General features: G+C 52.3%; 2 protein-coding genes across 2 annotated transcripts in view; both read left to right on the top strand.

Annotated features, from left to right (window-relative positions):
- LOC103079902 (cytosol aminopeptidase-like) overlaps positions 1-5,583 on the top strand; it is a 50,895-nt gene extending 45,312 nt beyond the window's left edge. Inside the window, 8 exon segments of the mRNA XM_082931220.1 lie at positions 19-101; positions 103-1,015; positions 1,018-1,340; positions 1,550-1,682; positions 1,685-1,733; positions 1,735-1,814; positions 4,446-4,600; positions 5,515-5,583. Coding sequence (XP_082787346.1) covers positions 19-101; positions 103-1,015; positions 1,018-1,340; positions 1,550-1,682; positions 1,685-1,733; positions 1,735-1,814; positions 4,446-4,600; positions 5,515-5,583 — 1,805 coding nt within the window.
- Positions 1-17,138, top strand: part of SDK1 (sidekick cell adhesion molecule 1) — a gene marked incomplete at its 5' end in the record, with an annotated part of 365,000 nt that overhangs the window by 104,723 nt on the left and 243,139 nt on the right. Inside the window, 2 exons of the mRNA XM_007447090.1 lie at positions 9,562-9,673; positions 10,345-10,535. Coding sequence (XP_007447152.1) covers positions 9,562-9,673; positions 10,345-10,535 — 303 coding nt within the window. The remainder of the gene's footprint in view (positions 1-9,561; positions 9,674-10,344; positions 10,536-17,138) is intronic.

Genomic DNA, 17,138 nt, shown 5'->3' with positions numbered 1-17,138 from the left:
CCCCCCCCACCACGAGAGACGTGCTCGGTGGAGGGCGGTGCCGGGGGGCCCGAGCCGAAAAGGTGCTCTCGCTGCCTATTCTCGGTGCCGCGAGAGTCGCCCGTCCGACATCTGAGCGGGAAGCGCTTCTGGGGACCCGGTCCAGCCGCCGCAGACAAGACGAAGGGCCTTGTTTTAGGAATCTGTGGCAAAGAAAAAGAAGATGATGTGCCCCAGTTTACAAGCGCAGGAGAGAATTTTAATAAATTGGTGTCTGGAAAGCTGAGGGAAATCTTGAACATATCTGGACCACCCCTGAAGGCAGGCAAAACCCAAACCGTTTATGGGCTGCATATGGGCTTCTCCAGCATGGTGGTGGTTGGCCTCGGCAAAAAGACGGCCGGAGTTGATGACCAGGAAAACTGGCACGAAGGCAAAGAAAACATCAGAGCCGCTGTTGCAGCGGGGTGCAGACAGGTTCAGAACCCGGAGATCCCGTCCGTGGAGGTGGACCCCTGCGGAGACGCCCACGCACAAGGAGTGGTGCTTGGGCTCTATGAGTATGACGATCTGAAGCAGAAAAAGAAGGTGGCCGTGTCAGTGACGCTCCATGGAAGTGGGTATCAGGAGGCCTGGCAAAGGGGAGTCCTCTTTGCTTCTAGGCAGAACCTGGCGTGCCACTTGGTGGAGACGTCCGCCAATGAGATGACGCCAACCAGATTTTCCGGAATTACTGAGAAGAATCGCAAAAGTGCGAGTAGTAAAACAGACGTCCACATCAGACCCAAGCCTTGGATTGAGGAACAGGAAATGGGATCATTCCTCAGTGTGGCCAAGGGGTCCGAAGAGCCTCCAGTCTTCCTGGAAATTCACTACAAAGGCAGCCGCAATGCAAGTGAACCTCCCTTGGTGTTTGTTGGGAAGGGGATTACCTTTGACAGTGGTGGCATCTCCGTCAAGGCTGCTGCAAACATGGACCTCATGAGGGCTGACATGGGAGGAGCCGCCACTATCTGTTCAGCCATCGTGTCTGCTGCCAACTCGACCTGCCCACCAGCGTCATAGGTTTGGCCCCTCTTTGTGAAAATATGCCCAGCGGGAAAGCCAACAAGCCTGGGGATGTTGTTAAAGCCAAGAACGGGAAGACCATACAGGTGGATAACACTGATGCTGAGGGGAGACTCATCCTGGCCGATGTACTCTGCTACGCACACACTTTTAACCCAAAGGTCATCATCAGTGCCGCCACCCTGACAGGTGCCATGGATGTAGCTTTGGGGTCCGGTGCCAGTGGGGTCTTTACCATTTCTTCCTGGCTGTGGAACAAACTATTTGAGGCCAGCATTGAAACGGGAGACCATGTCTGGAGGATGCCTCTCTTTTTTTTTTTTTTTTTTTTCTTTGGCCACGCTGCTGGGTCTTATGGGATCTTACTTCCCCAACCAGGGACTGAACCCTGGGCCCACAGCAGTTAAAGCACTGAGTCCTAACCACTGGACTGCCAGGGAATCACAAACCTGCGTCCCCTGCATCGGCAGGCGGACTCTCAACCACTGCGCCACCAGGGAAGCCCTGGAGGATGCCTCTCTTTGAACATTACACAACACAGACTGTAGGTTGCCAACTTGCTGATGTTAATAACATTGGAAAATACAGATCTGCAGGAGCACGTACGGCTGCAGCATTTTGGAAAGAATTTGTGACTATCCTAAGTGGGCACATTTAGACATAGCAGGAGTGATGACCAACAAAGATGGTTCCTTATCTGTGCAAAGGCATGGCTGGGAGGCCCACAAGGACCCTGATCGAGTTCCTGCTTCGGTTCAGTCAAGACAGTGCTTACTTCAGATGCTCTAAAATGCCTTCATTCTGTCTTAAACGGGCAGTAGAGCTTCAGAATACTTTTGAATGAATAGATAAAAATCTTTTAAGGGAAACAAAGGATGGTATTTAAAAACATAGAACAAAATGAAATTTGTATGCCTTGATTTGTTTTTCTCTTTAGGCAGAGATTTATAAAGGTAAAGCTAATATCTTGCTTGGCAAAGATTTTTAAGATATTCTCTCTTAAATGAATAATGATGATTTTTTAAAAGCTACCTAATCACTTTTCAGAGTATTTGTTTGTAACTGAGGAGCAAAATTGTATTTCAGATTTGTGATGCTGGGAATAATGAACAAACTAAAAGTTGCTATGCAGTTGTCAGAGACAATAAATCTAACTTCTTGTGCTCCCTGGTGTGGCTCTGATATTTACTTATATATTATTGTAAACCCAGTGATGCTATAATATAACTTGTCTCTTCTGGCCATGTTATATGAACTAAGTAATTAAGTTGGGTCTCAATGTTAATAATCACTTTGGGGCACTCAGTGATGAGCTTGAGTAGGTGAGGCGGTACTGTTATCCCCACATTACAGATGAGGAAAATGAGGCACAAGAGAGGGTTAGTAACATGCCAACGAAGTCACCAAGCTAATAAGTGGGAGAGCAGAAAGCAGTAGGCTTTCTTCTTTTTTAAAAAAATTAATTTATTTTAAAAAAAAAAAAGAAAGAAAAGAAAAGCCACTTGATTTTCTTTAAGTAAAATGTCTTGGAGCTGTTTTCACCCATCCCCCAAAAGGGCACGAATGTACCTTGCTGTGCATGTTAGAAGGTCAAGAATCGTAAGAGACTGACCAATTAAATTGTGTTTTTTATTGCCAGAAAGCGGTTGAGAATGGCCCTAGGCAGCCTGTTTGCAGAAGCTGAGCTATAGAACCAAACAAAAAAAGAGTGGCTCGAGCTCTGCAGTGTCTACTAGTGTGCTCTGTGGCACAATGAAACGCTTCTTGGGGAAGGTCAGGATTTTTACTTATATATAGCTCCACCTTCCTTAGTAATTGTCCTAGGAGGGAAACTCAAGGATTCATCTTCAAACACTGAGCAGAAGCAGCCTTGATTGTCTGTGTGAGAATTCCTGTTCATTTGGAAGGAACAACAGCCTCTCTTTCCTTAGTGTCATCATGTCTTTCTCCTCCTTCCTCCACGGCCCCGACCGCCAATTATCCTGCCCATGTGCACTTCCTGTGCCTGCCCTTTAAGACTCCAGCCGCCTGGGGGCCCCTCCAAGCCCTGTCTTCCGTGCTCATCCCCGAGCTCTCGTGCCGCTGACCAGCCAGTGCCCCTGCCCACGTGGACACCCCCAGGCCTCCTTGTCCGCCAGCTTCACACGCCCACACCATCACCCCAGCCCCTTCTTGCTCCTGAGCTTTCAGTCTTACGAGGTGCTCCGCCATCCACCCAAACCACTCGAGCCAGAAGCCGGGAAAGCTTCCGTGCGCACACCCAGCTGCCGTCGGCCCCTCTTCCCCCACGACGCCCGCAACAGCGCCGCACGGTCTCCGTCACCACTTTCCTCCTCAAGGGCCTTCAGTGTCTCTCCATTCCCTACTGGATAAAGTCCAAACTTGGTAGCATGGCCCTCCTCCCCTGACAGCCTCCTCTGGGGTCACCCCCAGGCCCCAGTTTCCCCTCAACCTTCAAGAACCACGTGACAGTTTTCCAAACAAGCCAACCCGGTTTCCACTTTCTTTTTTTCCTGTTCCTGGAATGCCTTTCCTTCCCTCCGCTGCCTGGTGAATACTGTCCATCTGTCAAGGGCCAGGCTCAAGCCCTTCCTAATTCCCCTGGAAGAATCAACCTCGCAGCACTCCCGACCCCGCATCCTGCCGCGTCCCTCCCCTCGGCTCTCCTGACCCCCCCACCAGCTGCTTGTTCTTCTGACGTGACTCTCTTCCTCTGCTAAACCCAGACCTCCTTGACGTCACTGGCCTCTGACCCCGTGCAGTTAACTCTCATATTCCCCACGCTCGCGCAGTGCCTGGAAATAAGAGGTACTTGCAACTGTCGTTATCATCCTGTAGCGATAAAGAGCTGATAATAATAACCAGCCGTGCACTATTTGGACAAGACTTAATTCTTCCTTCAACAAGCGCTCACAGAAGGGCTCTTATAACCCAGGCACTTTGCTTCGTGCAAAGATGAATAACACATCCGCCCCTCCTTATTCCAGACGGTGGACAGATCTCTCCGCAAATCGGGACACTGCAGTGAGGTGACAGCTGGCACCAAAGGTGCCAGAGGCTCCCAGCACCCATGGCCCTGGCTCGAGACGGGTCACTTCTTGCTCTGCCCAGATAGTCAGTTGCCTGAATTTTAAAGCATGTCTGTAATTGTTATGTCATCTGCTCAATGCAACCAATAAATATTATCATTATTGGATGTTGAAAAAAGCTTTCAGAAAACACCGAGGAACCTATAGCTCAGCACTGAGAGCTTTCCTAAGGCCTTTTACTCCCGTGTGTGTTCTCAACCTTATTTTTCTCTTTTGTTCCTACAAGTTTTAGACCACTTGTTTTGGAGCAGGAACATTTGGAGGTTTCGAAAGGTCCTGGAGGCGCCATTAGCTGCTGCTTCTGGACAGGACCCTCTTTCGACCTAAGTGAGAACCCTGTAGATCTGGACCCACTAGGAACTGGAGAGCCGAGGTTCTTTGGAGTCTTGGGGGCCATGGCCTTTGCCGCCGCCCCGTCTTTCCCGGAACGGGGTCGCCTCTGGTTGAATACGTGTGCCCGTGTGGTTGGCTCATCTTGCACATTTGTGTGTCTCCGGGCAGATGTGCCTCAGCATCTCCCGGTGGAGGTGGCCTTTGAGCTCGTTATTTTCCGGGCGGCCAGGGGGACACCCGGCCCCGCGGAGGGAACAGAGGGGAGAGCCGCGGCCTCGCCAGTTTGGCCGCGAAGATCCCCTGAGGCGCGTGGCCGGTAGCGCTCACCTGGGAAGCAGGACGGGCAAGATGACGGTTCTGACAGAGGAAGCCCAAACGAGGGATTTGCTTTCTCAGATGTTCTGGAAAATTCCACTTTCAGGGCATAGGCTCTTTTTTTTGAAAGCAAGAGGCTGTGTTTTGAGTGAGCTGTGGAGACCTTCACGAGGAGGCGTGTGGGGACGTGTGGGCCCCAAGCCTGCAGGCGGGCTCGCTCCTCCCGGACCGCGAGCAGGGCTGCGGGCCTTCCCTCGAGATCCAGCCCCCCGCAGCCTCACATCCAGGGCGCACAGGCCTTCAGAGCGTCTGCGGGGAGGGCGTCCTGGCAGAGAGACGGAAAACCCTGGGGCAGAGCAGGGGCTGAGGGCCTCAGTCTCCCCTTCACCGCGGTGCTGCGGCCTCGAGTTCCGAAGCACGTCCTGTGTGCCACACGCTGTCTGATGTGCATCGTGCACACATACAAACATACGTCGAAAGTGAGAGTGTCAAAGTATACTCCTGTTTTTAATGGCCCCGTGAAACGGGCATCATTTTACAAATTAGGAAGATAAGGCTCGGAGAAGTTGAGTAACTTGCTTCCCGCTGGGAGCCAGGGTATTTCCACTGGATTCTAAATGCAGTTCCCTTCCTCCCAACCCCCAGGTGCCTGCCGCCACTTGGCTGAGCTCCTGTGTCCTCCTTTGCCCACCTCTGTCTCCAGAGTTTGACTCTCTGACTCTGCACCCAGATGACCGCGGGGCTGGTTCCTTCCTTCCAGGTCTCGGTCACCACCTCCCGCCTGTCCCTGTGCTCCTGACCCTGCGTCCGTGTAACTTGCCCTTTATCCTTAACGCTGCTCTCCCACCACAGGCACTGTCTTGATTGCAAGGAAGCAGGCTGTGTGCCATTCATCTTACTTTATCTGCAGTAATTCCACAGCTTAGCAGTTCTGGTAGACTTTGAACTTTTTTTTTTTTTCTGTCTGAGAGATCTGATATTCTTTAAATGTACTTTTTAATTAAATGCAACCTGGACAGCTCCTGTCTACTCAGCCTCTCCAGTGATTAAGGGGTTCATGTGGGAGAAACTGACTAGGAGTAGACCCCGTTTCCCTCTGCCGGGAGCCTTTCTTCCCATAACTACAAAGCATTCACCTTTCTGCCTTTGAAGCTACCTAGCACCCACTGTTGCTGACCTTGGCAGAAATCCTCTTTTGCTTCCATGTCTGCACCTCCCAACCACCTAAACCAACCTGGGAAATGCTCAGTTGAAAATGCTACAGTAAAGTCTCAATTAAGGAAATGCTCAGGGGAAGGAGTGTTCTAGTTAATTTAATTTTTGGTTAACTGAGCACAACCAAAGTTTTTATTAGGAGGAAACATCGTTATATAAAAGAAAGCTTATGAACTTTGGATGAAGACATTCCTCTGTTTAAAACGCATTCTCTACCATGTTTAGTCATGTGACTTTGGCTAAAAGGGGGTTGCTAATAGCTATAAAAGGGGGACGCTAATAGCTATCTTATAAAAGGGGGATGCTAATAGCTATAAAAGGGGGATGCTAATAAGTATCTTATAAAAGGGGGATGCTAATAACTGTCTTAATAGCTTGTTGTTAGACTAAACTGGGCAACATTTGTCAATGTAAACGCGTAACAGAATGTTGAGCAGCTGTGTGGGAACTTGGTGAAGAACAATTTCCCTCCCGCTTCCCGTTTTGTTTTCGTTCTTCTTGGAAATAATTCTTAATACATTGGCATACGGTACTTTAAAAATGTTCTTTAATGCGGAACCCTGAAGGAGAGGGTAATTTTCCTGGTGGTGGTAGTAGTGGCTCATTACTGTAGAATATTTATGAAAAATTAGCCAATCACTGAGTATTTGTTGAGTGCTTATTATATCTTAGACACCGTGAGAGTGCCAGAAATGGAGAGGTCGTTTTATTCTTTTAAAAATGCCCAGTCTTCTTTGCATTTTTCTTCCAAAAATTGAACGTGGGGGAAAAAATTGGTAGAAAAGTCAGCTTGGCAGGTTAAAAATGCACATCCATGACCTCCTCTCACATAAAAAAGAAGTAAAAACCCACTAAAATGCAGTACAGGAGAAGAGACCGAGGTCCACAGGACAAGAAGGCGCTGTTAGTGACTGAGAGATGAAACAGGGGTCTGGATGGAAGAATGATTACCATGGGGGTGGGCGGAGGAGGTCTCAGCTTGGGGAACGGACTTGGCCACCGTGGGACTAGTTATGACCCAGAGCTAGAGCCGGGGTAGTTAATGGTTTGTGTCTGGGACAGTCTGCTGCCTACCTCCCACTGTAGAGTACTCGGCAGCTAAGGCGAGTAGACAGAGAGACAGACAGACAGGTAAGGACCCCCGCCCCCACCCCCCGTCTGAGAATGAATGGCCCCAGAGGAAAGAGCCCTGCACTCTGGGGTTCAGAGTCCCTTCAAAACTTTTTTTTTTTTTAGTGAAGAAAGTGTGCCAGCATCGTGTGCTACAACGAGCACTGTCCTTGCTACCGAGAGATGTGGATTCTGGGAGCGTACGTAAAAGTTTACTGAAATGTTAAGTTTCAGTAGAAAACGCACAGACTCTCCTCAACCACGAGACCTTGCTTTGACCTTCCCGTTGTAGTTTCCATAAGTCAAGGTCACTTTGACAGCACGTGTGTACCTTGTGTGTGTGTGTTAGAAATGCACGTTTTAGGAACCGTCACATTTTATCTGCATCTCTGGGACCTACTGCTCCAAGCGTCATGTGTGATTCACACATCACCAGAAAGAACAAAGTGGTCGGGTTTGAGGGCAGGCTGACATTTACCAGCCCCGAGTCGAGCTGCTCGCTCGACTTGTCCTGTCGACCCCATGGGTGAGGGTCCTTGAAATCAGGTAATGGTCTGGGCCACGAGAGCAATACAGACAGAAGTTGCTGTTCCGTGTGAATCACAATTACGAACGACTTCCTCTTTCCTCGGGGCGGCTGGAATCGCTGCACGGGCACCCTCCCATTCGCTCGTCCCCAGGGCTGTGAACTGGGGCCTGGCGCTGACCTGCCTGTCGCCTGCGGGTCTCTCGGGGTCAGCGCGTAGGCGAGGCTGAGCCGCCCGCCGAGGCTGGGGTGGGTGGGGGGGGTGGGGGGGAGGGGGGGGGGGGAGGCAGGAGATATGGGAACATATGTATATGTATAGCTGATTTACTTTGTTGGGAAGCAGAGACTAACACACCATTGTAAAGCAATTATACTCCAATAAAGATGTTAAAAAAAAAAGAACGTAAATAAATTAATTAAATAAAAATTGGTATAGAGGACTTGTGGGGGTGTGGGGGCGGGGACTGCCCTCCGGGCGGGCACCAGCGCTGAGCACAGGCTTCCTCTCCAGCGCCAGGCGGAGCGCTGATTCATGCCAAATTAGCACCTTGCTCGGCGACCTCTGCGCGCCCCGCTGCTTTCCTTCACTTCACACGACTGCAAACATTAGCAGCTCAGGCCATTTCTCCTCATCAGCGACTTTCACAGATGACAGGCAGCCATTCAGCCTTTGTCACGAACGTGTCTGTACTCCGGCATCCTCGGAGGCTTGATAACCAGCCCCGCGATCCCCAGTCCCACAAGCGGAGGATGTCGGGGCGTTGGGAAGGTCCCCGGGAGGCCCTGCCGGGCGTGGGGAGGGGAAAGCTGCCCGGCGCTTGCCAGGAGCCCCGAGGGCCTGAAACGGCCTCGCAGTAACTAGTCGATACATAGGGTTAAAAAATTGATTTGTTGGCTCTGCCTGCCTCAAGCTTTTTTTTTTTTTTTTTAATTCACGTGAACCTTTAATTCCGGAATCTCATACTGCTTAGGCAGTGAAAGCCGGACTCAGAGCTGTGGGAAATTGACTAGAGGCCAGTCCTCTTTTCTCCCCCTGCTCTCTCTCGATGCCCTGACGGCATTGCCAGCAGCTGGAACCTTCCACGGTTCTCCTCAGCTGCTCTCACTGGTGGCGGGTCTCTGCAGCATGAGGTCTCCAGGAAGCATTGGGCATTTGCTGTGATGTCAATTTATTTTTATTTCCAGCCTCTTCCATCTCCACCCTTTATTGAAAGTCCTGTTCTCGAAATGTGTGATCAGTCTTCATTTAACCTAAATAAACAGTAGTAATGCACACGTAGTTTAATTTTGATATTACTTGTATTTGAGAGAAAAGTGGCAAAAACATCTCGTGTTTTTTTTCTCCCTTGTCACCAGAGGTATGAGCTACATTATCTATAGTTTGATACTCACACAACAGAGGTGGAGTCGGAATATTTACTTTTCAGAGAGAAGGGATTAAACATGCATGCACGGAGCCGAGCACTTGGTTCACGGGATGTCTTTGATCCGGGGACCATGTTCGGGCCCAAGTCAGAGAGCAGCCGCTTTCCAAACACACTCGTGCCCAGCCGAGAACCTGATGCATGAAATATTTGTGGAAGCGAACGTATTTGAAAGTAGTGGGTAGACCAGGTAACTCAATCAGCAGAGTCTAAAATTGATAAATAAAGTCAGCAAGCATTTTGGAAAATGCACGACAGTCTGAAGCCCTTTATGGGCACGATGTGTGGAGAAGCAGCCGGAGCTTTCTGTTCCCGTGGTTCCTGGGCGGGACGTGTGTTTATGGACCAGGACCACACCGAGTGCCCCTCGAGGGCTGGGGTCGGGTCCCGAGGTGCTGGGTGTCCTGTCGGAGCAGCTGGACAGGACTCTCGTGTCACGTTCCAATCCTCACACCTTCTATACTTCAGAGAGTTCCATGGGCTTCTGCTTTCTCTGCCCCAGGAGATGTTGGCACGCCTGAAGCCGTGGCCCCCGTCATCGTGATCCCCCCAAGCAACAGAAGCGTGGTGGCCGGGTCCAGTGAGACCACCTTGGAATGCATAGCCAATGCCAGGTGCGTGTCAGTCCCCCACGTGGGGAGTAACAACCCATGACAACACCTCCTGCGTGTGGCTGGCTCTCGCAGCAATGGTGGTCTTGTTCATCCAGCTGGGCTGTGGTCACAGCGCGTATGGGAAGATAGGATGTGGGTGTGCTGACCTTTCCCGGGCCTTGTTCTGCAGTATTTACATTGAATGTAATATTTATATTGGCAAGCAGCGCTTTCCGCTTTAGCTCTGGGTCATGGTAGAGGGTCTCTTCTTAGATTCTGGCTGAGGAGCAGAGAGGAGCTTTGCTCTCCTTTGGGCGCAAAGGAAAGAGTTAATTCCCTTCTCCTCTGTCGTCATAGGTGTTCTCAGCCCCATTAGCGTCGCTCCAGAATGGAGTTCCCGTGATCAGGCCTCCCATGTAGCGCGTCCCCTAGCAGTATTTGTTTTATGCATTCTTTTCCCGAGCAAATGGAATCATTAGCACTTATGGTCCATTGCTGCTGCAATTAGCTATCCTTGCTCAATAGCCCTTGAGCAGACTGTGTCGCTGACGCGTCCCTTAAGGGAGTAGAGTAATATCTGGATTGAGTTTTAAATGTCCACTGTTCAACCCACCACGGTTCCTGGTAGAATGATTATTATTGCCGTCTACATGATCCACAATTATTGTCACTAAAGCCCTTCGTTCTCACAGGCCCGTCGAGGAGCTGAGTGTGACCTGGAAGAGAAACGGGGTGAGAGTCACCCGTGGGCTCCACAGCTTCGGGAGACGCCTCACCATCAGCACCCCAACCTCCTCGGACATCGGGGAGTACGCCTGCGAGGCAGCGCTGCCAGGGAGCGCTTTCGAGCCTGCCAGAGCCAAAGCCTTCCTTTCTATCATAGGTAAGGCTCAAACTGGGAAGCGGTGGCGTCGGCATCCTCGCAGAGCGGCGGCACACCCCAGGCCATGGAAACAACGTAGCTAACACCTGTGTTCCACCGCCTATTTTTAACTCAGCCCATGGAAGTGAAGTTGAGTTTATCTCCCCGATTCAGCCTGTTCTTCTTTCCCAAGAATATCAATGTGTTAAGTCCAAAGAGTTGATGTTCTGAATACTCCCAAGAAACGTCCTTCTGAAAACTTCCAGTCGTAAAGCTTGGGAAATAGAGTGTCGAAATCCTTGGCATGTTTATCACCTCCCTGTGCTGGCCTTCCTGCCATGAGGCTTTTCTGTAACTCTTATTTGGCCGTTACGATCAATGTTCAGAGATTAATCTATGACCATTATTTTTTATTTTTTGACCCAGAAGAAAGTCAGAAAGTCTTGGGTGTTACCTTTTGTTAAATTAGAAGGTGAGAACAGAGAGGCTTCCTAGAATCATGTGTTATTCTTAAACCAGGGAGAAGGGAGACAAAATTAGGCACATTTGAGCTGCTCTAAACGCTGGGAAATCTCGATGTTTAGGAAGGTGCATTGTACACTAGTCTGTCTATCCTCAGTCTATTTTCAGATTATGATAAGATTACACTAAATTGTGAGGCAAAGGCCTTTATTTCTCTCATCTCTTCAGCTCCTGTGTTTAGGCCTCTTCAGTGGCTGTGGACACTGTCGCAGTGACCCGTCTAGTGGCCACTGCTGATAAGAGGTGCCTTCAGGGTCCACTCCAGGTGGGAGAATCTCTGCTTCTCTCCTCTCAATCCAAACAAGGCAGATTGAGAACAGGAAGGATCACATAAGCAGAAAGCCCTTTGAGAGCAGTCGCCCCTCACGTAACAAATTTTGCAGTTTGCCACTTTGCAAGCTAAGGAAAAATAAAAGCTTCTGTTTTCATAAAAAATTAGCAAGAGTGTGAAGAAATGCTGCATAAAAGGCAGTTTGCCTTGAGTGTGTCACATTCCTTTAAATCATTAGGAAATGGCTCTGTGGCCTGAAAATGACTGCCAAACTCACGTGATGCAAAGCTGTCAGCCCCTCTGAAAGATGTGCACGAATTTTAAAAGCGTCAGAGAAGGCAGGTTTTGAGTCACAAATCATTGCTGATTCTCCACGAGGGATCTGAGCTGGTTCTCTGCTCCCTTTCTCATCCACGCTTTAGAGATGTCAGTACCCCACCCCCATTCCCGGCAAGGACCTTTCTGTCGGGGGTGATCTTCAGCTACATGAGCACAGCGCATTATAGACTGAACCCAAATTAAAATTGTAAACGTGTAAATCTCCAGCAGACAGGACTATATCGTGTTAAAACATTTCAAGGTAATTTAAGCAAGAGAAGAAATCTATCTCCCTGTAAACTAGAACGTTTGTTTCCATTATAATTCCCTTTTTAAAATATTTAAGGGCTTCCCTGGTGGCGCAATGGTTAAGAATCCAGCTCCCAATGCAGGGGACACGGGTTCAAGCCCTGGGCTGGGAAGATCCCACATGCCGTGGAGCAACTAAGCCCGTGCGCCACAGCTACTGAGCCTGCGCTCTAGAGCCCGCGAGCCACAACTACTGAGCCCGCGTGCTGCAACTACTGAAGCCTGTGCACCTAGAGCCCATGCTCTGCAGGCCACCGCAATGAGAAGTCCTGTGCACCGCAACGAAGAGTAGCCCCTGCTCGCCGCAACTAGAGAAAAGCCCACGTGCAGCAACAAAGACCCGACGCAGCCAAAAATAAATAAATTTACTGAAAAAAATAATTTTTAAATCTGTCACGTGAACTTGGGTTTTGCACTTCCATCTGGATTCCAGAGCAGATTGTTTCTGTATTCTCCTGAGTTGCCATCTCTCCGTGTTCTGGCTTTTAAAGGTACACGGACACACTCGTGTACCTTTATGTTGTTCATTTAAATCCCCTTTATTCATAAGAATTTGCTGTGACAGGTAGGATTTTGTGGTTGAATCGTCCTGGGAAAGCCCTCAAGAGCCTCTGTCAATTCAGAGCGATTTGGGAGATTATAGCCCCGAGCTCAGCGAGCGTGGAGGGAGTGATCCCCAGGAAACCCTGGTCCCAGTTCCACGACCCTGTCACTGGTGGAACCATGCAGCGAATATCGACATGAACGTGCAGATGAAAGAAAGCAGACACAGATTGGCTTCCATTTACTCCTGTTTCTTACTGATGAGACAAGACAGGCTGTCCAGCCCACCTGTCAGCTCTGCTGCCGCGTTGCTTAATTTCTGAGGTTTAAACAGGAACCCGGGTCTGGCTGCAGACGGCGTCACACACGCGACTCTCCACACGGCAGGGCAAGCGGCCTCCTGGGTTTGGCGGTCCACGGTCTCCTCGACCTGCCCTGCGGGGAGTCTGCGGCTGTTGCTTCACTGCTCGTGTCCTTACCTGCCCACACACCGCACACCCCACGTGACGGGACAGATGCCTCAGGGCCCGTTTCCTGACTGCGTTCTCTGGCCACTGGAGCCAGGGCTGCCCCTGGGTGAGGCCAGGGCACTCGGCATGTGGCAGGTTGGAAGTGCTGGCATCCACCCCCCCGGTGTGCTCCAGTCCAGCGCCACGTGGACCGGAGGGTCCTCAGCCCCGAGGTGGGGACGTGATTTGGAGGTTGGGGTTTTCACTGGCCTCCAGAGTCTCCCAGAGGGGTAAGCTCAGTCACCCACAGCGGGGGCCGCCTGGGCAACGCGCTCGTTTGCAGCCGGTCTCCCGCCCTTCCGCCCTCCCGATGGTGTCCCCATCACCTCCCAAATAAACCACTGGCAGAGAACCCTGTCTCAGGTCTGCCTCTCAGGGAGGCCCACCCAAGACATGGACCGTCGCCCTTCAGACCCCCGAGCACCTGTGCTTAGGATGAATGGCCTTTCCCGCCCGGGCCCCTCCTTACCTGCCTTGTGGGTCTGCATGTCCCTCAGGACTCCCTCAGTCGTCACCACTTGCCTCTGTGACCTCTCAGACTTTTCACCAGGCAGAGGAGTGACGCTGTCCCAGCTGTTGTCCTACAGAGAGTGGACACTCTAGTGGGTCACTGATGCTCCATGCATGACGGAACAGGTTGTGGAGACGGGACTGGGCCCAGGTTCTCACTACACCACTCACTGGCCTCTGCGGGCCTCAGCGTCCACGGCTGTGCTGCAGAAGATGATTCCGGCTCGTATTGTGAGGACAATACGAAGTAACGGGCACGGAAGGACTGAAATGGCAGCTTTGGGAGCCGTTGGTAGGACTCCGCGGTGACACACGTCACCCTTAGTGCTTTACCTGCAGCGGTGACATGACGCATCTTCCACGCCTGCAGCCTCTGAAATCAGCATGTGTCTCACAACCCACAGAAGGAAGCATTTCTTCTTTCTTGGGTGTAAACAAAGCGGTGATGCCTCTTACCGATGCTGCAATGTCTCAACTTCAGTGAACCACGGCGGGTCCACCTCCCGTCTAGAGTGACGGATCTGGTCCCATGCACGGCGCGGCCATGCATACGCGTGTGCTTCCCGAGGCGCGATGCCTCCTTCACCCCGCTCTCAGAAACTCGGGTGGGCGGGCATGACAGTTGTACAGAGCTTTCTCTGTAAACCTCAAGTCTGTTCTGATTGTTCATACATACATCATACGCAGAAACTCCAATATCTGAACTACTATTAAAATAGCAAGTTCCTGTAACAGCTCTCTGCTGATAGCAGCACCGCGGCCGAGAAGTTGTTCCCCTAGAGCTGAGACTGAGCATCTCTTAGACGTTTGTTTGCAACACAGATTCCTTCCTTCCTTCCTTCCTTCCTTCCTTCCCTCCACTCGACATGGAGGTCTTTACTGAGTCGGCCCCCCCGAAGCTGTGCTGGTCCCGGCGTCCAGGGTCTTATGCGGAAGGCAGTCCCTTCACGCGGCAGTTATGGTCGCACACGGCGAGTGCCTAGACCCTCAGCAAGGCGGGGGGGCGGTGAGGGGGCTCCCCTGGGATTGGCAGGAGAGGGGCTTTCACAGAAATTCGGGCCAGAAGAGAATCTTGCAGGGGGCATATAGTCCTCTCCTCATGGAGATTCACAGAGCACCTGCCTGCTAACTCGTTCACATCGGTTTAAGAAAAGCCTAAGATGTCTTTTTTTTATAGTTTCCACATACGACCCATAGTAGACGCACCCGAATTAATTATCGGCGTCGTGTCACCAACTGTAGGACTCACCCGTACGGCATCTTACCGCTGATTAAAGCTCAGAAAAGAGCTATCACAGAACTGTTCCTTAAAACAAAAGGAAAAGTCGTGTGAGACAGACCTCAAACGATGCTGGGGTGACTTACCCCTAGATGCAGCATCGGCAGCTCCTGGTGCCCCGAGATGAGCAGGAATTCTGTCTGGGGAGCAGGGTGTGAACTCTTCCACACGCCGTCCAATTCCAGGCTCCCCCGCCATCCTCTGCTTCTCCGCTCACCCACCTGTCATTCACCAGCGCAGAGTGTGTGCCAGGCACCCAGCGGGAGTACCAGCCTGGGTGGCACGAAGACGAGTTAGATGCGTCTCCGCCCCTGAAGGAGTTTCAGGGTCCTAAAGTCTGTGGGCGTCTCCTCTCTCTCTTCTCCAGTGGGCGGTTTCTAAGTGTCTTCTCAGAAATGATGGCAGGTGCTAAGACACAGAGATGACCAAGACGCGCTCTTCCCTGAAGCAGCCTCCAGCGTGGTGGGCGCATCACACAGACGTGGGTCATCGGTCCCAAGGGGTACGTGGCTGGGGCAGACCCAGCCCGACTGCAGGAGAAGGAACACGAGGACTGGCCTTGCAGATCAGTATGAATTTGCCAACGAGGCAACTTGAGAAAGGCTGGTCCATGGGGAGGAGCCAGGACCAGTGACGGCCTTTGTGTTGGTCTTGTGAGAAAGAACCACAAACTCAACAGCTTAAAATAACACAGATGTGTCACCTCACGGTTCCTGGCCTCCCAAGGCTGCAGCCAAGGCTGTGGCTGGGCTGGGCTCTTTTCCCGAGGCTCTGGGAGGATCCACTTCCCGGCTCACCCAGGGGCTGCAGAACTCAGTTCATGCGGTTGTGGGACTGGGCCTGTTTCCTTTCCGGCTGTTGGTGGGTCTTTCTCAGGTTCTGGAGACAATAGGCATCCCTGGCTGTGGCCACCTTCGTCTTCAGGGCCAGCAGCAGGCCGAGTCCTCACACCGTGGATCTCTGACCTCCCCTCCTGCCGTCGCTCCCGCCGCCAGCTGGAGAAAGTTCTCTGCTTTTAGGGGTCCCTGTGATGAGACTGGGCCCGCCCCACTGCTCTGAAATCATCTCCCCGTTTTTAGATCGCTGACCTGACCTCAGTCACGTAGGCAGAGTCCCCGTGCCACATAGCGTAGCACGTTCACAGGTACCGGTGACTGGGGGTGGACATCTCCTGGGGGCATTCTGCCCACCCCAGCGGACAAAGGCATGCAAGCGTGGATGACAGTGGCGAGTCAAGGGCACACCACGGGCCCTGCCGCTTCCTGAGACGGCCGCTCTGGGAGAAGGGCAGGCGGCAGAGGGGGCTCACGGCTGTGCCGTGAGCCGGGGTTGGGGGGTGGATGGTGCAGGAGCCAGAGCCCAGCATCAAGGGCAGGAGAGCCTGAGGGATCCTGATTTGGGAGCTACCTGGGAGGTATCGCTGCCTCAAGCTCTGAGGTCGGGGGACTGGAGGCTTGCCGTGCGGGCTGGAGGAGCTGCCCGTGGCCCCCGGGGGATGCGTGGAGGACAGCCCGCGTGGCTGGCCTATTCTTAACACGCCGGTGTCACACGGGATGAGAACGTTTTCCTGACGCCTTCATATTGTTTCAAAAGAGGTGAAAGTGTTAGTTTCAGTCCCCGGTTTTATTGGCCGCAATTGTGATAAATCTTTAAAAGTCCAGTGTGCGCCTGCGTTGGCAGGGTACCCTTTCTAGACAGAGCTGCTGCTGATTAGCTAAGACGCGCACTTGCCCTTTGAAGATTAAGTGGTTGAAAAGCTCGTGCTACTTTCCCCCACTGTTCTCCTTATAGACAAGTGTACGCAGGAGTAGCCGAGGGCGCTGCTGAGCTGGGCTGGAATACGGGGTCAGCAGGGAGACAAGTGGTAACGCGCGGACGTGGGAGAGACGACGTTGCCGTCGGAAGCCGTGTGGGTCTGTGAGGGCTTCGGCCGCCCCACGGCTGCGCCGAGTGCTCAGCACCTGGAAGGCTTTCCGGAAGAGGCAGGAGATCAGTAAATGAGTGAGCAGACCTGGGCTCCCTGTGGCCGCTAAAACTTGACTGGGTGTCGGCTGCGGAGGAGACACACAGCGCTCGGCCAGCTCTGGCAGGCCGCGCGGCGGGCCGCGCCCAGGAAGCCTGGCGGCTCTGAGCTCGGGGCCACAGAGCATATGGAGCCGTGAGCCCGTGCCGGGCGCCCCGGGGAACTGGCCGGGCGGGGGTGACGGCGCTTGCAGAGGAGCCGCCCCGAGCAGGCCCGGGGGTCCCTAAGGCACCTGCAGCCCCAGAACCAGGCCTTCAGTCAGCTCGGTCCAGCCTCAGGTCACCATGTGAGGACGGCCCGTTGTCTCTGACCCTGGGGGCTTCCCCCCCCCCCCCCCCCG

Source organism: Lipotes vexillifer, unplaced genomic scaffold (assembly GCF_000442215.2).
Source record: "Lipotes vexillifer unplaced genomic scaffold, Lipotes_vexillifer_v1.1 scaffold625, whole genome shotgun sequence".
In the NCBI taxonomy this organism is placed as follows: Eukaryota; Metazoa; Chordata; class Mammalia; order Artiodactyla; family Lipotidae; genus Lipotes; species Lipotes vexillifer.
Note: the sequence above shows the minus strand (reverse complement) of the source record. Positions and strands in the feature narration are given on the sequence as shown.